We start from the raw sequence: 26,622 nt of genomic DNA, 5'->3' as shown, positions 1-26,622 counted from the left end.
TGAAGGGTTGTGGGGAGCGGGCTGGGAAGTGGCTTTCAGCCCTAGATCAGCCATGATCTTATTGAATGGCGGAGCAGGCTTGAGAGGGCCAAGTGGCCTATTCCTGCTCCTATTTCTTATATATGTCCAAGTTTGTATTGTGGGGACTTGAAGGGGAATTTGGATGTGATCCCATGACATTTTCTGCTTCTGTCCTTCTCAATATAGTGTCGCGGGGAGGGAGGCACTGTCAGAGTAACCTTGGTAAGTTGCTACAGTGCATCAACCTGCAGATTGTACACACTGCAACTACAGTATGCTAGTGATGGAGGGTGTGGACATCGCATCTAATGGAATGAATATTGGTTAAGTGAACTGCTCTATCCTAGATGGTGTTGAGCTTAAGTGTTGTTGTGGCTGCACCCAAGTGGTGAATATTCAATCATAGCATGATGAGCCTTGTAGATGGTCGAGAGGCTTCGAGGGTCAAGAGGCCAGCCACTCATCGTAGAGTACCCAGCCTCTGCCCTGCTCTAGTAATCAGTGTTGATATGGATGGTCCAGTTAAGCTTCTGTTCACTGGTGACCACACCAAGATGTTGATGGTGGGGGACCCAGCAATGGTACTGCTGTTATAGGTCAGGGGGAGATGGCTGGGCTTTCTCTTGTTTGAGACGGTCTTTGCCTGTCATTTATGTGGCATGAATATTATCTGCCACTCATCAGCCCAAACCTGGATGTTGTCCAAATCTTGCTGTCAAACTTGCATGGGTTACTTCATTATTGCAGGAGCTGTGAATGGAGTTGTATGCTATAGAATTGTCAGTGAAAAGCCCAAACCCAATCTTATAATGGAGGGAAGGTCACTGATGAAACAACTAAAGATGGTTGGCCGAATGACACTTCCTTAAGGAATTCCTGCAGCAATGTTTGATCCCTCCCTAAATTTCTCTGCCTCTCGCTCCTCTTTTAAGATGCTCTTTAAAACCTAACTCTTCGAACAAGCTTTCGGTCACCTGTCCAATATCTCACGTGGCTTGGTGTCAGATTTTGTCTAATAATGCTCCTGTGAAGCACCTTGGGACGTTTTACTATGTTAAAGATGCAATACAAATGCAGTTCTGGGGCTGTGGTGATTGCCCTCCAACAACCACAACCATAACCATCTTCTTTAATGTTAGGTATGGCTACAGCCAGTCACTGAATGGTTTTCCCTTTGATCCCCATTGAGCTCGGGTTTTGCTTGGAATCCTTGGTGCCATACTTGGTTAAATGCTGCCTTGATGCCAGTGGACACAACTCTCACCTCTCCTCTGTCATTTAGCTCTTATGCCCTTGTCTGGATCAAAGCTGCGAGCAGGGATGGAGCTTTATGGTTCTCTCAAAATCTTAACTGAGCCTTGGTGAGTAAGTTATTGGTGAATAGGTGTTGCTTCATGGCATTATTGATGATTCCTTCCATTACCGTACTGGTGATTGGGAAAAGGCTGATAGGGCAGTAATTGGCTAGGTTAGATTTATCCTTTTTTTTTGTGGATAGGACATACTTGGGCAACCTTCCACATTGTTGGATAGATGCCAGTGTGGTAGCTGTATTGGAACGGCTTGGCTAGGGGAGTGGCTAGCTCTGGTACACAGGTCTTCAGCACTACTGGGATACTGTCAGGGCCCATAGCATTTGCTCTGTCCAGTGCACTCAGCTGCTTCTTAATTTCATGCAAGTTGAACTCAATTGGTTTGACATTGGCATCTGCAACAATGGGGACCTTGGAAGGAGGCCGAGTAGGGTAGTCCACTTGGCATGGTCTTATTTCTTTCATTCATATGCTAGGCTCCACCATGGTTGAGGACAGAAATAGCATCCTTGTCCCATTAGTTACTCGATTGAGCATGACATGATGTGGTAGGGATACAAAATTTTGCTCTGATCTGCAAGTTGTGGGTCCACTCAACTCTGTCTTATAGTCTGCTGCTTTTGGTGTTTACCATGCAGTTTGCCCTGTATAGTAGCTTCACTAGGTTGGTACCTCATTCTAAAGTATGCCTGATGCTGCTCTTGGCATGCCCTTCTACATTCTCCACTGAATCAGGGTTAGTCTCCCAGCTTGATGGTAATTGAGGATTGAGTGATGTGTCAGGCCATGAGGTCACAGATTGTGGTGGTATAAAATTCTGTTCATTCAGTCTGCTCCAGAGGACAATGGTTCTGGATAAAAATAAATACTTTGTTGCATCTCATCTAACTTTAGCGATGTATTTTATAATACAAACCTTTTAGTTCTACCATCCCTAATCATCTCAAATAACTTACCTCATTTAGTATAATTTACTGAGGTTAGTTAAGAACATAAGAGATAGGAGCAGGAGTCGGCCATTCGGCCCCTCGAGCCTGCTCCGCCATTCAATAAGATCATGGCTGATCTGGTCTTGGCCTCAACTCCACTTTCCTGCCTGCTCCCCATAACCCTTAACTCCCTTATCGTTCTAAAATCTGTCTATCTCCACATTAAATATATTCAATGACAGCCTCCACAGCTCTCTGGGGTAGAGAATTCCAAAGATTCACGACCTTCAGAGAAGAAATTCCTCCTCATCTCAGTTTTAAATGGGCGACCCCTTATTCTGAAACTATGCCCCCTAGTTCTAGATTCCCCCACGAGGGGAAACACCCTCCCTGCATCCACCCTGTCAAGTCCCCTCAGAATCTTATATGTTTCAATAAGATCACCTCTCATTCTTCTAAACTCCAATGAGTATAGGCCCAACCTGCTCAACCTTTCTTCATAAGACAACCCCTTCATCTCAGGAATCAACCTCGTGAAACAGACTGATACCTGGGATGGCAGGAATGACTTATGAAGAGAGATTGGGTTGATTAGGCTTATATTCGCTAGAGTTTAGAAGAATATGAGGGGATCTCATTGAAACTTATAAAATTAACAGGACTAGACAGACTAGATGCAGGAAGGATGTTCCCAATGGCGGGGGAGTCCAGAACCAGGGGTCACAGTCTAAGGGGTAAGCCATTTAGAACTGAGATGAGGAGGAATTTCTTCACCCAGAGAGTGGTGAACCTGTGGAATTCTTGACCACAGAAGGCAGTTGAGACCAACTTATTAAATATATTCAAGAAGGAGTTAGATATATTTCTTAAGGCTAAAGGGATCAAGGGATATGGGGAGAAAGCAGGAACAGGGTACTGAATTTAGATGATCAGCCATGATCTCATTAAATGGCGGAACAGGCTCAAGGGGCCGAATGGCCTACTCCTGTTCCTATTTTCGATGTTTATATGTTTCTCTGAACTGCCTCCAATGCAAATATATCCTTCCTTAAATAAGGAGACCAAAACTGTATGCAGTACTCCAGGTGTGGTCTCACCAACACCCTGTACAGTTCTAGCAAGACTTCCCTACTTTTAAACACCATCCCCCTTGCAATAAAGGCCAATATTCCATTTGCCTTCCTAATTACTTGCTGTACCTGCATGCTAACTTTTGGTGTTTCATGTACAAGGACCCCCAGATCCCTCTACTGCAGCATTTTGTAGTCTCTCTCCATTTAAATAATAATTTGCTTTTTTATTTTTCCTACCAAAGTGGATAACCTCACATTTTCCCACATTATACTCCATCTGCCAAATTTTTGCCCACTCACTTAACCTATCTATATCCCTTTGCAGATTCTTTGGGCTGGATTTTCATTCAGCAGTCGGGAAGGAGGCGGGACTACAACTTTCAGGTTTTAGTCCCGCCTCCATCGACGTCCGGCCAAATCGACACGATTTTCCCTTGATTGACCTTGTTGAGGCCGCCCAGCAGGCTCAGCAGGCCAATTAAGGGCCGTCCAGCAACAGGTGACGTCACAGACTGAAATTTCATCTGTCAAGAGTTTTTGACAGATGAAATATCAGTGTTTCACAGCTGTTTGAAGCTGTCAAACATTGACAGTCTGACTTCTAACCTGAGTCCTTCTACGCAGACTCAGTTAGAACTGTCACCGGCACTGAAAGTGAAGGCTGTCACTTTTGACAGATCGCAGCCATTCAGCTTTCAGTGCCGGCTGAGTGATGGACTCCCGACGCCTAGAGGAAGAAAGGCTGTTAAGTTAATGTAAACTTCTTTACACACTTTAGACACACCAAACACACTTACCTTTGCACTCATGCACCCATCACTCACCTTTACACCGGCATCTTAACCCCTCCAAGTCCTTCAACCCGACGGCCCGCCTGCTCTAACCTGGCGTGGTTTGGAGCCATCGGGAATCCCACACGACACCCCTCAAAATAGGGATTAGGCTAAAAATTGCCTGTTAACAGGCAGTTAATTGGCACTAATCCCTTCCCGCCTCGGGTCGGCGGGTCCCAGTGCGGGGCGGTACCCGCCTCCCTTGAAACTTACGTGGAGGCGGGTTTTGGGCGGGATGGTGTCAGGACCCCCGAATTCGGGATTTTTGCCCCCCCCCCACACGCCTAAAAGCCCACCTCACGGCACACTGAAAATCTGGCCCTTTGTGTCCTCTTCACAACTTGTTTTCCCATCTATCTTTGTATCATCAGCAAATTTGGCTACAGTATACTCTGTCCCTGCATCCAAGTCATTAATATAGATTGTAAACAGCTGAGTCCCCCGCACTGATCCCTGTGGTACCCCACTAGTTACAGTTTGCCAACCTGAAAATGACCCATTTATCCCGACTCTCCGTTTCCTGTTAGTTAGCCAATCCTCTATCCATGCTAATATATTACCCCCAACCCCATGAGCTCTTATTTTGTGTAGTAACCTTTTATGTGGCACCTTATCGAATGCCTTCTGGAAATCCAAATACACTACATCTACTGGTTCCCCTTTAGCCACCCTGCTCATTACATCCTCAAAGAACTCTAGCAAATATGTCAAACATGATTTCCCTTTCATAAAACCATGCTGACTCTGCTTGACTGTATGATGATTTTCTAAATGTCCTGCTACTACTTCCTTAATAATGGACGGCAGCATTTTCCAAATGACAGACGTTAGGCTAACTGGTCTATAGTTTCCTGCTTTCTGTCTCCCTCTTTTCTTGCATAGGGGCGTTACATTTGCGGTTTTCCAATCCGCTGGGACCTCTCCAGAATCCAGGGAATTTTGGTAGATTACATCCATTATCTCGGCAGCCACTTCTTTTAAGACCCTAGGATGCAGGCCATCAGGTCCAGGGGACTTGTCCACCTTTAGTACTTTTTCTCCAGTGATAGTGATTGTTTTAAGTTCCCCTCTCCCTATAGCCTAACCTAGAAAATATAGTTATAGAAAATATCCAAAACCAATGCAATAAAAATATTGACTTTACTTATAATGGTGAACCATTGACCAGAGGGTTAGGAAGTGCCTGACAGCACACTTGCAATGAAAAATCCCAAAGGTTTGCCTACAGGAAAAATACTGGATCCCGCTCTCACCTCGGCCATTCTGTGCTCTGTTTCACTTTTAGCTTAAACTTGCTAGTTCATCTTATAACCAACCTACAACAATAACTTGCATTTATGTATCGTTAACATCTCAAGGGGTTTTATTGAGGGTGAAGCAAAGATAAATAGAAATAGATAAAGCAAAGGGGAGATTTCCAGAAAGCCTTTGATAAATTGCTGCACAGAAGGCTATTCGGAAAGATTTCATCCTGTGGTATCGGCGGTCAGAAATTATGGCAGATCGGAAATTGTTTGAAACCCCATGGTCAGAGTGTTGTCACTAATGGGAGTACATTTGCATGGTGCCAGGCCATGAATGGAGTCCCACAGAGCTCCATAGTGGGACCATCTACATTAAAGATTCAGAAGAGGATATTAATGGAACCACATTAACAAATTTGCAGATGACACAAAAATGTGAACAGAAGTTGGGAATTTAGATCAAATAAGTAGGGTACAGGCCAATTGAGATTATTTAGGGGAATGGCCCCATGTGAGGCCAATGTACCTCGATGCGGATAAGTAGATTTGCGTCTGGGAAAGTCTAGGCATGTGCACACAATACAGGGGTACCCAATAAAGGTTACAGGGCAGGAAAGGGACCTGGGGGTTATACTGGATAAATCATTGGCCCAGATATTCCGATCCAACGGGTGAATACGCGCTGTGCACCCACCCATAGGGACATCGGAAATGCCGGTTTCAGGCATGCACAGCGCATGTGCTGAAAACCGGCATTTCCGATCGGTCAAGTAAGCTCTTGACAGATCCTCCGGCTGCCCTGGAGAAGGGCCTCTGCGGGCGGACAGTTCCGCTTTTTGGAGACCCTCCACCCACAGAAAACCCTTACAATTCTTACACCGGGTAAAAGCAGGCGTAAGGCCAGCTTTTACCAGGATAAGAGTTGAAAAAAGTAAAAAAAAAAAAAAAAAAAATTTTTTTTCACTGATTCATCATTAAAAAATGGTAAGTTTATTTTTAGCCCCGTATAAAACTATAATTATATTTTTCAAAAAAATTACATTTTTGTTTAAAATACTTAATTTATTGTAATTTCAAGTCATTAAAAAAATTTGATTAAAAAAAATGTATTTAAAGCTTTACTATGTTTTTTCATTGATCTCCATTCATATATTTGACAGGTCTTTCTGTCAAATGTATGAAGGGAGATTCCCTTCTGTGATTGGCTCCCCATGGCCCACGTGATTCCAGGGACAATGCGAACTACATGCGCCTCTGGGATATGTGGGCTCTGCGCACTTCAAGTTTGGTGAGGCCCAGGAGCGGAAGCGTGTGCGTCCCGGGAGCCCTCAGGTAAGGGCGCAGATTTTTCCAGATTGCAGGCCTCCGCCCGCGGGAGGCCTGCAATCAGAAAATATGGGTCATTGAAACTACACAAGCAGGTTTTTGGGTTGTATTGCTAAGACGGTAGAATATAAAATACTATACTTAGACTGAACAAGGCTTCAGTACAACCCCACTTGGAGCAATATTCATTCAGTTGTGACCCCACATATGGAGTGGATACTGAGGCACTGGAGAAGGTGACCAGAATTATATCCAATCTTAGCTACCAAGGCAGGTTACAGAACCTGGCGCTTTTTGATTAGAGGAACACAGGCTTAGTGGCAATATGATGAGGTATTGAAAATAATGAAAAGGGATCAATTCTGTTATTTGGTGGAAATGGATGAAAGAATTAGGGGGCATGAGTACAGAGGTTAGAGATGGGACAGTAGTTGGCGAGGGCATTATGGGTCAAGGAGCGGATGATGCCGACAAGTTTTAAAAGGGATTTGAAAGGTTCTGAAGAAAGAGAGCCAATAATGATGCCAGCTATCAGGGAGGAGGGTAGCTGATGTCAGCAGTTGAATGGGGAGCGGATCAAGGGAGTAGGAAGTGGGTCTCATGGAAGAGATAATCTGGGAAAGGGCGGGAGGTCAAGCAGCAAGGGAGCAGGGGATCAGGCCTAGATTAGGTAGAAGACTGGAGACAGGTTCAGAGTGAGGGGACATGGAAAGGGGAGATAGCTACGGAAGCAGCTGCATGGATGGTCTCAATCTTAGAGACCAAAACATCCATAAATTCTTCACACTTTGTACTGGAGGTAGTGGGTGAATGGCACAGGAGAAAGGAGTTTGAGGAGGCAAGAGGAGTCTTGGGACAGCAAAGGATAGTAATATTTGACATGGTCAAGTCAAATCTGTCCAAGAATGACTAGATCAGTTGTGCGACATATGCGCTTGCGTTTGTGGCCCTCGAATTTCCTGGCTTGATGATGGGGAGTGTACCTGGTAGAATGGCAAAGGTGGGAGATGGTGAATGATTTAGTGGGTATGAGAAGCAGGGAGGGAATAGTTTGGCAAGTCAGGGGGTCATAATAGGCAAATGGCCAGAGGAGAGGGAGTCAGGAGCTTGAGAACGAATTATTGAGTTAGCTGGGGGCTTGAGTTTTTCAATGGGCAGGTGAGGGTAGTGGGGTTGGGGGCTCGTCAATAGAAAGGTAGTCATAGAATTGTTTGGAGATAGCCTTGTTGGTGACCAAAACCTTGGGAGTGGACAGGCCACAAGAGATGGCAAGTTTGTGGGGAGGTTTATGTGGAAGGCAAGATTGACTGAGAATAGGAAGACAAGAAGTTGGATGAGAAGGGAACGTAAGTATAGATTGAAGTCGCCCTTGATGGGAAATCAACTCAGTGTAGAGGTTAAGGGAGAAGAAAAGGAATGAGATCTCGGTGAAGAAGTTGGTGTGGGGCTTGGGAGAGCCAGGTTTCTACCAGTGCGTGCATGGTAAAAAAAAAAAATCATCCATAGAGGGGTCATGGATGTTAGTGAATGAATGCGCTGGAGAGTGATACAGAGGGGGCGGTGATGATCAGAGAGAAGAGGAGTAAGTAAGCAGGATGGAAATGAGGTAAGAAAACTTAAAACTGGACGCATGGGCTGAAGGGAAGATTGTTGGGAGCAGAGGTGATGGGGAATATCAAAGGAGGCTTAGAGGGAAGCAGTGGGCTTGCTCAAGAAGTATTCAAGCATGTGACAGCAGCAGAAGAGAAAATAGATAGAAGAATAGTATCTAGTGGGAGAAATAATCAAAGGAAGCATGGTGCTGGGGAAGGAAGAGATTAAAGAGGGCATAGCTGGATGTGGAGAAGAGAGCAAGGCAAGACCCAGAAATGGCTGAAAGGAAAAGGTGGGAGCAGAGATCTTCGGTGCAGTATGCCAGCCATCATTTACAGAAATTGACACATAAGGAAAACTTAAAATTACATGGGCTGGGGCAAACAAGTTGGCATAACAAGGAAGGATCATTAAGGTAGGATTTAGGAATGATCAGGAAACCAGTTCAATATCGAAGGATCTGTCTTCTGGGGTTGGGGGAAAACAGTGCGTCTGTAAAATGAAAAAAAAGACTTCATTTATATAGCACCTTTCACGACCTCGGCATCCCAAAGCGCTTTACAGCCAATTAAGTACTTTTGAAGTGTAGCCACTGTTGTAATGTAGGATACGCGGCAGTCAATTAGTGCACAGCAAGGTCCCACAAACAGCAATGTCCTAATGACCAGATTATCTTTCAATCAGCATCACTAAAAAAGATTAACATTGGCCAGGACACCAGGGATAACTTCCCTGCTCTTCTTCGAAATAGTACCATGGGATCTTTACATCCACCTGAGATCAGACAGGACCTCAGTTTAACGTCTCATCCGCAAGATGGAGTGAAGTTAAATGGTAGCCAGTGGGAGGAGCGAAGGGTCAACTTGGAGCCAGCAGCGGCAAAGCACAGTCTGGCAGTCAGTGGAGGAATGAAGTCCAATTCAGAAGACACCGGAGGAGTGATGATTAATCCAGGTGACATCAGAGAATTGGGGAAATGATCTAGTTGCCATTGGTGGAGCAAGGCGTGGACCACAGATCAGTAGAGTTCAGCCAAGGGGAAGTGTGGATGAGTAGAGAATGATGCAAAGAGAACTAGAGGATTAGAGTGTGAATAAATAGAACCATGGATAAATAGGGTGAAGCACATGAAACTGTGTGCAAGCTCCAACCCAGGAGCCAGCAGAGGAAAGGTGCACAACCAGGAGACCAACAGTGCAGTGGAATTCAGTCCAGGAGAACTGGTGGAGCAGATTTCAGTCCAAGGAGCCAGTAAAGCAGTGGACTGCTGCCTGGGAGTCAGTGAAGCAACAGAGTAAAGCCCAAAAACTAGTGGAAAAGAGGAGTTCAGTCCAGGTACCAGCAAACTTCCAAGCAGGAGCAAATATAGCACCAGAAACCAGTTAATCAGTCTAGATGCCTGTGGAATACTTCAGACACAGGCAACAGTACCCAGATGGTCCAGTGGCAGAGCAGAGTTTTGCCATTAAAGCTTTCTTGTAGCCTTTTTCTACTTATGACTCTTCAGAATTGGCAGCTGCAGTGGAACAGAGCACAGAATGGCCAATGTCCTGGGTGAGAGCAGGACCCAGTGTTTTCCTGTAGGCAAGAAAGCGAATGATGCAGCAACATGGCAAGCTCAGGTCATATTCAGGAGACAGGGGAGCAGCACCAGAGCAATTTCAAAGCAGTGCCAGCTGAGAGGAGCAGCTTCCAAGCAAGAGGCAGCCGAGCAATATGTGCTAAACCCGAGGTGGACTACAGTCATTGCAGCTATTATATTAATTCCTTAAACAAGCATGTAAACTTCCTCTTCCCTTCTGTGACTTCAACGATTAATTGTGGAAACTATTTCCACATACAACAGTTCTTCAGCCAACGGCTCCAAGTTTCAGTTCCAGTATTACCTGAACTTGCATAAGTGGAATCGCTTTGCCTGTTTATTTAAAACCAGCCATTAAGTTTAACCTTGTTATTACCATTGCATTTGTGCAACTAACAGCACTAAAGAAAATTTCAAAACTTAATTTTGTTTTTGAGCTAATGTTTTCATGAAAAGAGCACTTACTACAGGATCATGCTCCCAAAGCTGATTGCCTTTTAGATGATGGCACTTCAGCATCATGATAGGGCCATTAAGTTTGGACACGTCTAGGCACAAGTCATCAGTTCTAATTTCCTTGTTTGCGGTGTAGGAAAACACCTAGAGAATGAAAAAAAAGATTAAGTCTGTAAAAATCAATAAGGATTCAAATTCATTTGTGTAGAAAAAAGACACCTTAATGTTGCTTTTAAAAAACTTTTTAGATTCATAGAATCATAGAAATTTACAGCACAGAGGGAGGCCATTCGACCCATCGTGTCAGTGCCAGCTGAAAAAAAGCTATCCAGCCTAATCCCACTTTCCAGCTCTTGGTCTGTAGCCTTGTAGGTTACGGCACTTCAAGTGCATATCCAATTACTTTTTAAATGTGATGGCGTTTCTGCCTCTACCACCCTTTCAGGCAATAAGCTCCAGACCCTCACCACCCACTGGGTGAAATAAGTCCTCCTCAACTCCCCTCTAATCATTCTACCAATTACTTGAAATCTATGCCCCTTGGTTATTGACCTCTCTGCTAGGGGAAATAGGTCCTTTCTATCCATTCTATCTTGGCCCGTCATAATTTTATACACCTCAATTAAATTTCCCCATAGCCTCCTCAGTTCCAAAGAAAACAACCCCAGCCTATCCAATCATTCCTCATAGCTGAAATTTTCCAGTCCTGGCAACATCCTCGTCAATCTCCTCTGTACCCTCTCTAGTGCAATCACATCTTTCCTGTAATGTGGTGACCAGAACTATATGCAGTACTCTAGCTGTGGCCTAACTAGTGTTTTATACAGTTCAAGCATAACCCCCCTGCTCTTATATTCTATGTCTCGGCTAATAAATGAAAGTATCCCATATGCCTTCTTAACCAACTTATCTACCTGTCCTGCTACCTTCAGGGATCTGTGGCCATGCAGTCCAAGGTCCCTCTGCTCCTCTACACTTCACAGTATCCTACCATTTATTGTGTCTAACCTTGCCTGGTTAGCCCTGCTCAAATGCATTACCTCATACTTCTCCAGATTGAATTCCATTTGCCACTTTTCTGCCCACCTGACCAGCCCATTGATATCTTCCCGCAGTCTACAGCTTTCTTCCTCACTCTCAACCACATGGCCAGTTTTGTATCATCTGCAAACTTCCTAATCATGCCCTACATTGAAATGATGTATACCAGAAACAGCAAGGGACCTAGTACTGAGCTCTGCAGAACTCCACTGGTAACACAGCTTTCCAGTCACAAAAACACCCGTCGACCAATACCCTTTGCTTCCTGCCACTGAGCCAATTTTGGATCCAACTTGCCACTTTCCCTTGGATCCCATGGGCTTTTACTTTTCTGACCAGTCTGCCACGTGGGACCTTGTCAAAAGCCTTGCTGAAATCTATGGAGAGTACATCAAACGCACAACCCTCATCAACCCTCCTTGTTACCTCCTCAAAAAATTCAATCAAGTTAGTCAGATACGACCTGCCCTTAACAAATCCATGCTGTCCTTGATTAATCCATGCCTTTCTAAATGATGATTAATACTGTAGCTCAGACTTTTTCCCCAACAATTTGCCCAGTACTGAGGTTAGGCTGACTGGCCTGTAATTACTTGGTCTATCCCTTTCTCCCTCTTTAAACAACGGTACAATGTTAGCAGTCCTCCGACACCTGTAGCAAGAGAGGATTGAAAAATGGTCAGCGCCGCCACTATTTCCTCTTTTGTTTCTCTTAACTGCCTGGGATACATTTCATCCAGGCCTGGCGATTTATCTACTTTCAAAGATGCTAAACCCCTTAATACTTCCTCTCTCACTGTTTATCTCAGCTAATATTTCACACTCCTCTTCCTTAACTACAATGTCTGCATCGTCCCTCTCTTTTGTGAAGACAGATGCAAAGTATTCATTAAGAATGATATCCATGTCTTCTGCCTCCACACACAAGCTTCCTTTTTGGTCTCTAATAGGCCCTACTCTTTCTTTATCCTCTTGCTCTTTATGGATTTATAAAACATTTTTGGGTTTTCCTTGATTTTACTTGCCAATAATTTTTTAATTTCCATTTTAATTTCACCTCTGCACTTTCTATACTCCTCTAGGCTTTCTGCAGTATTTAGCTCTCAGTATCTGACATAAGCTTCCCTTTTTTGCCTTATCCTACACTGTATGCCTACCATGTATTTTAACCTTGGTTTTACTTGTAAAGAATGGTTATTGTTTAGGAGAGCAGAGTGTATAATTAAACAAGCGCCTTAGCTGAATAGATGATCAAATCACAAGCTTGCAGCAGAAAGCTTTAATGAGCTCCAAGCCTTAATTCTCCTAACCTAATCAGACACTATAGCTGCTAGTGGGTGGTTTGGCCTTCAACACTAGAGGCTTACTCTAAATACATTTTTCGGCTACATTTTTTGATTGGCAATTCATTTTTAATTGGTTTACAGAATGTGCCACTCTATTCTACAAATTATTACTAGCTAATCAGCTTTTAATATTTTAGCTTACATACATTTTCCAAACTCTGTTCTCCCCACAGTCCCTGTCTTTTCAGACCTGTAATCACCATATATTCCTTCGTTAGCTGGGAAGCCACCAAGTCTTCTAATGCCCCAAAGAAAAATAGTAAAAGCTGAATATAGCCTCTAAATTCATGCAACCAATAGAAATGGAGACCTACAAATACAGCCTCTAAACACAATACCACCTACTAGAGTGCTTCCGAAAGCAATTGCTTTTCAATGTCAGAGCTCAGCAGTACAGCTAGTTGAGCACCTGCTTTCCAATAAAATAGTCACAAATTGAAGTTCAAGGCCTTACAATTATTCATGACAACCCAATCTTTGAAAATTGGTCTATCTTGTTCTCTGCCAAATGATCAGATGGAGCTCCCTGCCCTGCCAGGGCAGCAATATAGAGAATGGAAAATAGGATAGTCAGTTAATAGCGCTTTGTGTGGCCACCTATCATAGAAAACAACCAATGTTAATTGTGGAAATGTTCACAGCTCAATACATCCTATACTGACGTACTGGCATTTGATGGGAAACAGAGAAAATCAGAAATAAACAAAGAGACCAGCTCACCTGATTGCCTCCCATTCCATGACAGTTAAATATTCCCACTTTCTCATTTTCCTTTCTTGCCATATTATCCAGACACTGATTTGTCTCTACATTTCTGATCTAAAAGACAAGGTACAGAATTAGATTGCAATTAACTAGTTGAGACACTTTTGAAAATGTACACTCCCCTAGTGACTCCACTCTAAGGCAGTTAGCAGTTGATCCATACCAAACAGGAAGATCCCAGGCTTGATTCTTGCTCTGTGCTAGATTAGTGGATCTCAGCCAGGGTGGTAGTAGAAGTGCTGCAACTGGCCTCAGTGCCGTGGGCTCGGAAGTGCCAAATTGCTAGGGTTTCTGTTGCAGATTACTATGTAATGACTCCCGCTGGAAGCGTACAAGTGAGGAAAGGATCACGCTCAGCTGTAAAACCATCTATGATCAAATAGCTTGCCAAAATTCACTATCTCGGCTCAAACATGAGAAATGCCAATTTGGGAAAAGGTACCAGAAGGCGTCCATGAAACAACCACAGTAAGGAATCAATGCCTTCAGGAATGAACTTGCAGAAAAAGGAGAAAATAAACTTCGAACGAGCCTTTATTAAAGAGATAAAAAGATTGCTGTAACAATTGTTTACAGTTTAGTTAGTGCCATTTTCATTTTTCAGTTTAAAATCTGTGGACAATTTTCTACCACTGTTCTAAATAATGCTCCTCATATAACATATTTTTGACTCTTTTTAATGTTGCAAAAACACAGCAGAATATGTAAAGAGAAAGGATAGCGGAATTAAGATCTGATGAACAATCCAAAATGTTAGTTGCCATTTCTTTTTTTTTTGGTTAAACATATGCTGACAAATGCGGTGTACATCCAGCATTTTCTGATCTTATGTCAGAATTCGAACATTTGCAGTCTTTTTCTTACTACATTCTTTTAAAGCCTTTAACTGCTGCTGGTATTTGTCATAGCTCAAATGGATATAGTAAGAAAATTTCACACATGCACAACCATTATGCTTAACTGAAATCCTAGTGACAATGCTGTTGTAACATAAATCTACTCACTTACACTGACAGCAAGACACAAAAAACTCTTGGATTGGTGGGATGTAGGTATCGGTGTACCAAGGGATCTGTACTGGAACCTCTTATTTTCTATCTGTATAACTGATTTGGATACAGGCACAAAAGGAATGATATTAAAGTTTGCTAGTGATAACAAATTAGAGAGCATGTAAGGGGATTTCAACTACCCTAATATTAACTGGGATAAAATCAATGTACTGTAAAAAGTATAAAGGACACAGAATTCTTAAAATGCATTCAGAACTTTTTTAGCCAGTACATAGCAAGCCCATCAAGAGAGGGGGCAGTTCTGGACTTGGTTTTAGGGAATGAATGATGACAGGTGGAAGGGGTATCAGTAGGAGAACATTTTGGTAGTAGTAATAATAATTCAGTTAGATTTAGCCAAGTTATGGAAAAGGACAAAGATAGACCAGGAGTAAAAGTTCTCAATTGGGGAAAGGTCAATGTTACTAAGCCGAGATGTGATTTAGCAAAAGTGGACTGGAAACAGCAACTTAAAGGTAAATCAGTGTCAGAGCAGTGGAAGGCATTCAAGGAGGAGATAGTGAGGGTTCAGAGCAAACATGTTCCCACAAAGAAAAAGGGTGGGACTCCCAAATCAAGAGCCCCCTGGAAGTCTAGCATCATACAGGGTAGGATAAGGCAAAAAAGGGAAGCTTGTCAGATACTGAGAGCTAAATACTGCAGAAAGCCTAGAGTGCAGGGGTGAAATTAAAATGGAAATTAGGAAAGCAAAGAGAGGAATGAAAAAATATTGGCAAGTAAAATCAAGGAAAACCTAAAGATGTTTTATAAATCCATAAAGAGCAAGAGGATAACTAAAGCAAGAGTAGGGACTGTTGGAGAACAAAAAGGTAACCTGTGTGTGGAGGCAGAAGACGTGGGTATGGTTCTTAATGAATACTTTGCGTCTGTCTTCACAAAAGAGAGGGACGATGCAGACATTGTAGTTAAGAAGGACAAGTGTGAAATATTAGAGGAGATAAACATAGTGAGAGAGGAAATATTAAGGGGTTTAGCATCTTTGAAAGTAGATAAATCGCCAGGCCTGGATGAAATGTACCCCAGGCTGTTAAGAGAAACAAGGGAGGAAATAGCAGCAGCTCTGACCATCATTTTCCAATCCTCTCTGCCTACAGGTGTGGTGCTGGAGGACTATTAACGTTGTACCATTGTTTCAAAAGGGAGAAAATGATAGATCGAGTAATTACAGGCCAGTCAGCCTAACCTCAGTGGTGGCCAGATTGTTGGAAAAAATTCTCAGGGACAGTACTAATCATCATTTAGAAAGGCACGGATAAATCAAGGACAATCAGCAGTGAGGAGGATGCGGAGAAACTCCAGTATGATTTGGACAGGTTGGGTGACTGGGCAGAAGCATGGCAGATGCAATATAATGTGGATAAATGCGAGGTTATCCACTTTGGTGTCAAAAACAGGAAGGCAGATTATCTGAATGGCAATAGATTGGGAGAAGGAGAAGTGCAACAAGACCTGGGCGTCTTTGTGCACCAGTCGCTGAAAGTAAGCATGCAGGTGCAGCAGGTGGTTAAGAAGGCAAATGGTATGTTGGCCTTCGTAGCGAGAGGGTTTGAGTAAAGGAACAAGGATGTCTTGCTGCAGTTGTACAGCGCCTTGGTGAGACCACATCTTGAGTATTGTATGCAGTTTTGGTCGCCTTATCTGAGGAAGGATGTTCTTGCCATGGAAGGAGTGCAGCGAAGATTCACCAGGCTGATACCTGGGATGGCAGGAATGACGTATGAGGAGAGATTGGGTCGATTGGGCTTGTACTCGCTGGAGTTTAGAAGAATGAGAGGGGATCTCATCGAAACTTATAAAATTCTAACAGGACTAGACAGACTAGATGCAGGAAGGATGTTCCCGATGGTCGGGGAGTCCAGAACCAGGGGTCACAGTCTAAGGATAAGGGGTAAGCCATTTAGGACAGAAATGAGGAGGAATTTCTTCACCCAGAGAGTGGGGAACCTGTGGAATTCTCTGCCAAAGGCGGCAGTAGAGGCCAATTCATTAAATATATTCAAGAAGGAGTTGGATATATTTCTTAAGGCTAAAGGGATCAAGGGATATGGAGAGAAGGCAGGACCGGGTACTGAATTTGGATGATCAGCCATGATCTCATTGAATGGCGGAGCAGGCTCGAGGGGCCGAATGGCCTACTCCTGCTCCTATCTTTCTACGATTTGTTAAGGGAAGTCTGACCAACTTGACTGAATTTTTGAAGGTGGTAACACGGAGTGTCGATGAAGGTAATGTGTTTGATGTAGTCTCCATGGATTTTAGTAAGACTTTTGACAAGGTCCCACATGGCAGACAGGTCAGAAAAGTAAAAGCCCATGGGATCCAAGGGAAAGTGGCAAGTGGATCCAAAATTGGCTCAGTGGCAGGAAGCAAAGGGTAATGGTCGTCGGGTGTTTTTGGGACTGGAAGGTTGTTTTCAGTGGGGTTCCGCAGGACTCAGTACGAGGTCCCTTGCTTTTTGTGGTAGATTTCAATGTAGGGGACGTGATTAAGAAGTTTGCAGATGATACAAAAATTGGCTGCATGGTTGATAGTGAGGAAGAAAGCTGTAGACTGCAGGAAGAAATCAATGGACTGGTCAGGTGGGCAGAAAAGTGGCAAATGGAATTCAATTTGGAGAAGTGTGAGGTAATGCTTTTGGGGAGGGCTAACAAGGCAAGGGAATACACAATAAATGGTAGGATACTGAGAAGTGTAGAGGAACAGAGGGACCTTGGAGTGCATGTCCACAGATCCCTGAAGGCAGCAGGACAGGTAGATAAGGTATTTAAGAAGGCATACGGGATACTTGCCTTTTTTAGCCGAGGCATAGAATATAAGAGCAGGGAGGATATGCTTGAACTGTATAAAACACTAGTTAGGCCACAGCTAGAGTACTGTGTACAGTTCTGATCACCACATTACAGGAAAGATGTGACTGCACTAGAGAGAGCAGATTGACGAGGATGTTACCAGGACTGGAAAATTTTAGCAACGAGGAAAGATTGGATAGGCTGGGGTGGTTTTCTTTGGAACAGAGGAGGCTGAGGGGAGACTTGATTGAGGTGTATAAAATTATGACGGGTCTAGATAGGGTGAATAGGAAGGACCTATTTCTCTTAGCAGAGGGGTGAATAACTAGGGGGCATGGATTTAAAGTAATTGGTAGAATGATTAGAGGGGAGTTGGAGAACTTTTTTCACCCAGAGGATGGTGGGGGTCTGAAACTCACTGCCTGAAAGGGTGGTGGAGACAGAATCCTCAACGCATTTAAAAAGTACTTGGATATGCACTTGAAGTGCTGTAACCTACAAGGCTACGGACCAAGAGCTGGAAAGTGGGATTAGGCTGAATAGCACTTTTTAGCCTGGCACAGACACGATGGGCCAAATGACCACCTGGCCATAAATTTCTATGATTCTATGATTAATGCAAGATATTATACAGGAGGGCATAGACATATTAGCAGAGTGGGCAAATGCAGAGAAATGTGAAGTAGTAATTGTTGAAAAAAAGAGCAGTGAAAGGAAATATAACCTTCACTAATACAATGAAGGAACAGCAACGAAGTGATACTGAATTTGTATAAAATACTGGTTAGGCCATACTTGGAGTATTGCATGCAGCTCTGGGCACTCCATTATAGGAAGGATGGTGGAGCTATGGAAATAATAAAGCAAATATTCATGTGAATGATACAGGAATGAGAGGTTACAGTTATGAAAAAGGCTCAAAAATTGGGGGTTTTGTTAATGGAACAGAAAATATTAAATGGGGATCTAATTGAGATTTCAACATTATGAAAAGTTTTGAAAGGGTAAATAATGAAACTGTTCCACTGGTTAATCCAGTGAGCAACAGGATGCATAAACCAAAGATCATCACTAGAAGAATGAAAGGGAAAGTTAGAATAATTTTATTCAACACAAAGTTATTAGAAAATGAAATGCTTCATTAGGCATAGCTATTAAAGCAGACCTAATAACATTACTTAAAAGGGAATTGGAAAAGTATTTGAAAAGGAAGAAACAACAATATGGGCAGGGAAATTGGATTAGAATGGGGGCAGCTCCGGATGAGGAGCTAATATCACAGGCATGATGGGCCTCCTGCCTAACTAACAGAATAGAACTGTTACTCTGTGTGCAGCTATAAAATATCAAGAATTTCACTTCCCAGCAGCACTTTGGCTGCCATGTTCAAATGAGACTGATCCTTAATCAGGAGGTAGCTTACATGCTCCTTCAAAAAGGTATTTGGCATCCATTTTTATGCTAATCAAAGCGAGCGTTTCTTTCAAAACTCTGACCGTCAAGGGCCACATATGAAGAATGGTCACTTGGGTAAATACTGGATAGTTGCTAGCACCTGTGAAATTGTACTCTGGTACAAGTTAGCAGCTTTAGAAGAAGGTAGCAAATCTGGAGAAACAGATTTGCACAGAACACACCATTTGTTAGCTTACCACCCTATTCTATTAATATCTACCTGATAAAGCTTTCACTATCAATAACAACTTGCATTTATAGAACACCTTTAACGCAGAAGAAGTTCCAAGGCGCTTCACAGAAATGTAATGATGAAGAAATATACTCTGAGACAAAGCTGGAAACATTAGCGGGGTGACCAAAAGCTTGTTCAAAGAAGTACGTTTTAAGAGGAGAGGGAGGTGGAGAGGCAGGAGTTCAGGGAGGGAATTCCAGAACGAGATCTCTGGATGGCTGAAGGCACGGCTGCCAATGGTGGGGTGCAGGGGTGATGCACAAGAGGCAAAGTCATAGGAACGGAGAGTTCTGAGGAGGTTATAGGGCTTGAGACAGTTAGAGAGATGGGATGGGGCAAGGCCATGAAGGGATTCAAACAGGAGTATAAGAATTTTAAATTGGAGGCATTGACTGACCTAGAATAGGTCAGGAAAAACAGGAATGCTGGGTGAGCAAGATTTGGTGCGGGATAGGATACAGGTAGCAGAGTTTTGGATAAACTGAAATTTACAGAGAGTGGTGGATGGGAAGCCTTGGAATAGTCAAGTCTGTAGGTGACAAAGGGATGGATGAAAGTTTCGACAGTAGATGAGCTGAGGCAGTGGCAGAGGTGGGTGATGTTACAAAGGTGGTCTTTGTGATGGAGAGGAGTTGAATAGGATGCTGAGCAATGATTCCTGTAATTTTTGTTTTGGGCTACATGGCCCCTTTAACAGGCTGTGCGGCACATTCAAAATTCCACGCATGCGCTATTTTTCAATTTAAAAGCCAGTTCACCGGCTGCATGGGACCCCTGGAGCACTGTGCAGCCGCTTAAAGGGAACATTGATGCTGAGGTTATGAACAGTCAGGTTACCTGAGGCAGTGACCAGGCACGAGGATGGAATTGGTGACAAGGGTACGGATTTTGTCTCGGGGACTAAAGACCGTGGCTTTACTCTTCCCAATGTTTAACTGGAGGACTCTGTGGCTCATCAGAGATTGGAAAATTTAAAAGATCTTTCTCTTGTAATTGCAAAATTACAAGTTTTCTCATCTTATACAATTGCTATTAGTATGCCACTATTCATAAATACACCTAGCTATAATTCCAGTCTTCAGACAATAACAAATTACAGATGGCATTTTACCCTCTTCGCTGGAACAGACCCATCGCATTGGCACTAACCTTTATTTTGATTTGTATTGTTATCTACTGTTTTTGTTTGATCAATAAAATTGCCAGTTATGTAGCATTATGTGAATCAAATGAAAGTGAGATAAATTGAACAAGAATTTTACACAAATTGATAAAACATGCACAGTGATCAACAGCACCCATGAGAACTTCACAATAATCTGAACTCAGTGTGCCACTGAACATTCATGCAATGACAACTTGCCAATGAATTGAAAATAGTGACAGCACTGTCTACAGACTAGTTATGACTAAATATGTATTTTTCAGAAAATGACAACCATTTTCAGAATTAAGCTATAACTCGTACCTCTCCCAAGGAGAAATAATGCCGTGGAATGTGGGAATCTGGATAAACATTTTCCAGGAACCAAGAGAAAGGTTTACATGACAGCTTTTGTCTTAATGTTTTGCGTGCTGTTATGTCTCCATATTCAACCTTTGTAACACCTGTTGAATTAGAACCAAAGCACAGTAAATCATGAAACAAATAACATTTGTGTTAATGGTTCAGGTGAAGACAATTGCACCCAAAATGTTACCTCATCTCTTTTATCCACAGATACTGACTGGCCTGCTGAGTGTTTCCAGCATTTTCTGCTTTTGCTTCAGATTGAGCAACTGCAGTTTTTTTGCTATTTATTAATATTGAAACAATGTTTGTGTTTAGGTTATGTTTTCAGATTACCACACAAACACAAAAGAATTACACAAGAATGCATGATTACTGTACTATCTATACAAGGGTAACATTTCCTGCAGCATTAAATTTACATCAAATATATAAACTGTGCCCACCATCTGTTTGCCTGCAACAGCAACCTACAAATCTGAAGAAGGGTGTACTATCAGACAGACAAAGCTTTGAGTTTCCAACTAATTTAGTTTTGTGTTATTTTTAAAATGAAAGCACAATCCTTGGTTCAGGGTCTTTAGCATTACAAAGTCTCTGCTTTCACCTCTGGGTATTCATTCTAAACTTTTTTGTTTCTGCATGGGGGAAGGGAAGGCAAGGAAGTGATCGATCTCTTCTGTAACTACTAGAGACCTACTAGGGGTCTCATTTCAAATGAATTTGCTATCTCAGTGCCCTCTGTTATTCTTGCAAACGTATTGCGAGATCACAAAGACAAAGTGCAAGGCAAGAGTCACGTGGTACAGTGCTTCTTTCCTTCAGATACATTGTCAGGATACTAAAGGACTAATCCTGCATTAAATCTGACCCTTGTTACAGCTGATCTTTTGAGTACCGAGTACCAAGCACCAACTGTAATATATCATAGGAGTATGGTCTTTTGCAATATAACTGATCAGGAACTGCAGCTGAAAAGGGTGGTCTCATGCCAAATAGTGATACATTGAAGGCATCTATAATTTCAAACAAAAACAAGTGGTCCAATTTTGCCTTTTCCTTTCTACCGAAATGTAGGGTTATTATATTACTGGCTGAAAATGTAAAAAAAACACTGTACATAGTTTTCAGATCATTCAGAATCAAAAGTGTTTCTTAACGGTGGTATATGGTTTTACATTCTGGAGTCAAAGAGCTAGCGCTCAAGTAGAGAATATGTAGAGACCCATGATCCAACACACCTACAAGTTGAGTATCTTTTTTTGAAGGGAATCTGCTCTTAGGTCAGTACCTTGAGCTCTGTAACCAGCCTCTAGATTTTACTTCCATTTCTTTTGGGGAAATGCATGATCAGTGCTCCCCTCTGCTCTGGGTGCAGTCTGACATTGGGAACTTACTTTAAATTATTGGAACATATCTGCATTCTAAGCATCTGCTGCAATGCTGGGACACCTGAAACACACAGGTAGAGTTCCGGTTTTGGGTGCAATCGGTAATCAGGACGCAAATTGCGCTAGTTTTTCCTGAAGTGAAGTTATGGTTCAAGTTTCTGCTCAAACTCATTTGCATAAACAAACATAAAATCTTGCATGAACCAGCGCAATTCGGGTAGCGTTTTGGAACATAATTGTTTTTTTTTCATGGAATATTAAAAAATGTTCCTGGATATATTTAAGAGTGATAACCTGGTAGAGTTTTATTAATACAGCCGAAAATGAGCATCACAAAAAGTAATCATTTTTAATAAGAGCGTTTAGTCCACCACCTGTGGGCAACCTGATTTTAAGTAACTGAAAATGACGTAAAAAATATACAGAACCATTTACTAGTTTCATTGGTGTACACTAGTCAGTTTCTTAGTAAATTAAATACTTAATAATTTCAAACTTTTAATTTGCGCCCAGATTGCTGATTGCACCCAAAGTGTAAACTCTACCCCAGTGTTTCAGGTGTCCCAGCATTGCAGCACATTGTTAGAATGCAGATCTGTGCCAATAATTTCCTACATCGTAACTACCCAATGCCCATTAGTGCCCTTGCACGGAAAAAAAGCTCAATTTTAAGAGCTTCCTCAAAGGTCCGAAAAAGGGCGCAATTAGTGGACACTCGCCATGTTGATTAATTGGATCTGGGAGGCGTGACCAGTTTTGTAGGTGGGGCTGGCTTCCAGCGCAATGTTTTTTTAAACCAGCGCAAAAAACCATAGAAACTGGATTTGCGCTGGAAGGAACTTGCACTTAAAATTCCTCGATCTTTTGTGCTGGTTTGGGCAGCCTATCAGAAACTCTACACCTGTGTTTTTAATGAGTGGTAACAAGTTTGATTAAAATTGGTGACGTCTTGTAAAATTAAAGCAACAATGGCCCGGAATCTGCGGTGGGTAATAACTGCGAATGAACAGAGTTTGTTGTTATTACCCCTTTAAAAATGACCACAACTTCAGGATGTAGCGCATATGCATCCTAACACGAAAATCCTGAAGTTGCTGTCAGTCAGTCATTCACTGCTCTGATGCTGGCTGAGCTGAGGGTTGCCAACTTGAGGCAGCAGTGTCTCCCAGAAGGTGACAGGAAGGTGGCAAATTAGTACACAGCAATCCGGCTTAATGATAACTGCGAAGTGATGATAAGTGTCAGCTGTGGCTCAATTGGTAGCACCCTTGCCTCTGACACAGAAGATTGTAGTTTAAGTCCCACTCCAGGGACTTGAGCACAAAAATCTAGGCCGACACTCCAGTGCAGTGCTGAGGGAGTATCACACTGGTTGGAGGTGCCGTCTTTCGGATGAAATGTTAAACCGAGGACCCGTCTGCTCTCTCAGGTGGACGTAAAAGATCCCATGGCACTATTTCGAAGAAGAGCAAGGGAGTTGTCCCCGATGTCCTGGCCAACATTTATCCCTCAATCAACATCATTAAAACAGATTATCTGGTCATTATCACATTGCTGTTTGTGGGAGCTTGCTGTGCGCAGATTGGCTGCTGCGTTTCCAACAGTGACTACACTTCATAAAGTACTTCATTGGCTGTAAAGCTCTTTGGGAGGTCCGCTGGTCGTGAAAGGCACTATATAAATGCAAGTCTTTATTTTTAAAAGGAGCAATTAAGTAGGTCTGGATACAGGCCACACACCTACCTCCTCAGCAGCAAAAATAAGTCCAAGTGGACTGAAGAACAGCGATAAGATACATTGGAAATAAAATTACCAATTTAATAAATCACTTTCAGGTGTCAGTCTGAAGTGCCAAAACCATCAATACCCGAGAGAATCTCTTGGACCTGCATGGCTGACACTTCCCAAGTTATATAAAGTACCTGAGTTCAAGAAACCCTTAAAAAAAAGGGAACCAAAACAACACCAGAATACGTTTTATAGTGCCATGAGGGTCAACAGTGTTTTTTTTCTTTAAATACCTTTTAAGCAATTTAATTTTATGATGCGTGCTCAGCAAAATATTCTCTATCGATTTAAAAATAAGTAGGAATGTAAATATTGTGGGAAAAATGATTTGGTTTTAATTTCCCGGTACTTATTTGATGGTACTTACCAGGTGATATAATATAAAAGAAATTTTTGAAGTCGTCCATCCAGACCTCTGCGAGCCGTCTGTTATTCTTGTTTATTATCTGCCCAGTACCTCCAGGGAAAGTGTAAGGAGTAGCTTTACGGAATACATGGCCGACATGTGAGCAAGTAACTATTTCCAAAGTACCACCACATTGCCAGATCTAGAAGAAAGAAAGAACTTGTATTTATATAGCGCCTTTCAAAACCTTGGGACATCCCAAAGTGCTTTACAGCAATGAAGTACTTTTTGAAGTATAGTTACTGCTGTAATGTAGAACTGCACAAGATATTAAAATTATATCAAAAAAGATGCATATGTTATTAGACCTCGACACCTTTTAACACTTATTAATCATAATGTAACCAGCACAATGCTGGTGTTAACACAGGATATTTTTGCACATTAGGAACCCAAGTTGCTTGTGTATTCATTATTCAAACATGCTACTTGCTGGCTGCCAACAGGGTTTCACTAACAAAGTGCAGCAACATGTTCACTGTTCTATAAGAGCTGAACAGCCAACAGGATGAGGTTTAGGTCTCTAAAGCAAGTCCAAGATCCAAAGCTAACAATTATGTTAAGTTAACAGCTTAATGCTTAAAACTGTTAACCATCAGTCATGTTAGCCAGATAGTATTCTTATTTACATAGCAGGGTGGGTAAGAAAGGGAGAAAGAGAGAGAGAAAGGGGGGGGGGGAAAGAGAGAGAGAGAAAGGGGGGGGGGAGGAGAGAAAGAGAGAGAGAAAGGGGGGGAGAGAGAGAGAGGGAGGGGGAGAGAGAGAGGGAGGGGGAGAGAGAGAGGGAGGGGGAGAGAGAGAGGGAGGGGGAGAGAGAGGGAGGGGAGAGAGAGGGAGGGGGAGAAAGGGAGGGGGAGAGGAGAGAAAGGGAGGGGGAGAGGAGAGAAAGGGAGGGGGAGAGGAAAGGGAGGGAGAGAGAGAGAGAGAAAGGGGAGAGAAAGGGAGGGGAGAGAGAGGGAGGGGAGAGAGAGGGCAAGGGAGGGGAGGAGGGGGGGACGAAGGGAGGGGGGGGAAGGGAGGGGGGAAGGGAGGGTGGGGGGGAGAAAGAGGGAGGGTGGGGGGAAGGGGGGGAAGGGAGGGGGGAGGAGGGGGGAGAAAGGGGAAGAGGGAGGGTGGGGGGAAGGGGGGGGAAGAGGGGGAAGGGAGGGGGGGAGGAGGGGGGAGAAAGGGGAAAGAGAGAGGGTGGGGGGGAAGAGAGGGTGGGTGGGGGGGGAAGAGGGGGTGGGGGGGGTAGGGTGGGGGAGGGTGGGGGGGAGGGAGGGGGGAGGAGGGGTTGGGTGGGGGGGATGGGTGGGGGGTTGGGAGGGGGGGTGGAGGGTGGGGGGATGGAGGGAGGGTGGGGGGGGGTTGGTGGGAGGGTGGGGGGGTTGTGGGTGGGGGGGGGTTTGTGGTGGGGGGGGGGGGTGGTGTGGTGGGGGGGTGGTTGGTGGTGGGGGGGGGTTGGGTGGGGGGGTTGGTGGGTTGGTGGGGGGTTGGTGGGGTTGGGTGGGTGGGGTTTGTGGGTGGGGGGGGGGTTTGTGGGTGGGGGGGGGGTTTGTGGGTGGGGGGGGGGGTTGTGGTGGGGGGGGGGTTGTGTGGGTGGGGGGGGTTGTGGTGGGGGGGGGGTTTGTGGGTGGGGGGGTTTGTGGGTGGGGGGGGTTTGTGGTGGGGGGGGTTTGTGGTGGGGGGGGGGTTGTGGTGGGGGGGTTGGTGGGGGGGTTGGGGGTTGGTGGGGGGGGGTTGGGGTTGGGTGGGGGTTGGTGGTTTTGGGTTTGTGGTGGGGGGGTTGGGGGTTGTTGGGGTTGTGTGTGGGTTGTTGGGGGTTTTTGGTGTTGGGGTTGTGTTGGGGGGGGTTGGGGGGGGGGGTTTGGGTGGGGTTGGGGGGGGTTGTGGGGGTTGGTGGGGTTGGTGGGGGGTTGTTGGGGGGTTGTGGTTGGGTGGGGTTGGGGGTTGTTGGGGGTGTTGGTTGGGGGTTGTTGGTGGGGGTTGGGGTGTTGGGGGGTTGGTTGGGGGGTTTGTGGGGGTTTGTGGTTTGGTTTGTGGGGTTTGGTGGGGGGTTGGGGGGGGTTGTTGGTGGGGGGGGTTTGTGGGTTGTTGGGTTTGGTGGGGTTGTGGGTTTGTTGGGGGGGGTTTTGTGGGTTTTGGGGGGTTTTTGGTTTGTGGGTTTTTGTGAGAGAGATTATTATTATTAGTGTGGTTTTTGTGTTGAAGAGAAGAGGGAGAAAAAAGAAGAGAGGGAAAAAAATTAAAGAAAGAGGGTAAAAAAATTAAAGAAGAGGGTAAAAAAATAAAGAAAGAGGGAAAAAAAATAAAGAAGAGGGAAAAAAAATAAAGAAAGAGGGAAAAAAAATAAAGAAAGAAGGAAAAAAAATAAAGAAAGAAGGAAAGGGAAAAAAAATAAAGAAAGAGGGAAAAAAATAAAGAAGAGAAGGAAAAAAGAAGAATAAAGAAAGAGGAAAAAAAATAAAGAAAGA

The 26,622-nt window shown here is 43.7% G+C and overlaps 1 protein-coding gene across 2 annotated transcripts in view; it reads right to left on the bottom strand.

The window, feature by feature from the left end:
• The window catches only part of galnt1 (UDP-N-acetyl-alpha-D-galactosamine:polypeptide N-acetylgalactosaminyltransferase 1), a 244,408-nt gene that overhangs the window by 18,808 nt on the left and 198,978 nt on the right, over positions 1 to 26,622 (bottom strand). For both annotated transcript variants that reach the window (XM_085988177.1, XM_085988178.1), the window contains exons 8-11: positions 24,131 to 24,311; positions 20,543 to 20,682; positions 13,478 to 13,576; positions 10,380 to 10,514 (exon numbers count right to left, since the gene is read on the bottom strand). In XM_085988177.1, the coding sequence (XP_085844303.1) occupies positions 10,380 to 10,514; positions 13,478 to 13,576; positions 20,543 to 20,682; positions 24,131 to 24,311 (555 nt within the window). The remainder of the gene's footprint in view (positions 1 to 10,379; positions 10,515 to 13,477; positions 13,577 to 20,542; positions 20,683 to 24,130; positions 24,312 to 26,622) is intronic.

This window comes from Somniosus microcephalus, chromosome 5, assembly GCF_052327205.1.
Source record: "Somniosus microcephalus isolate GS21.2 chromosome 5, FLI_Smic_1.0, whole genome shotgun sequence".
Lineage (NCBI taxonomy): Eukaryota > Metazoa > Chordata > Chondrichthyes > Squaliformes > Somniosidae > Somniosus > Somniosus microcephalus.
The sequence above is the reverse complement of the archived record's forward strand: the minus strand, read 5'-3'. Positions and strand labels throughout refer to the sequence as shown.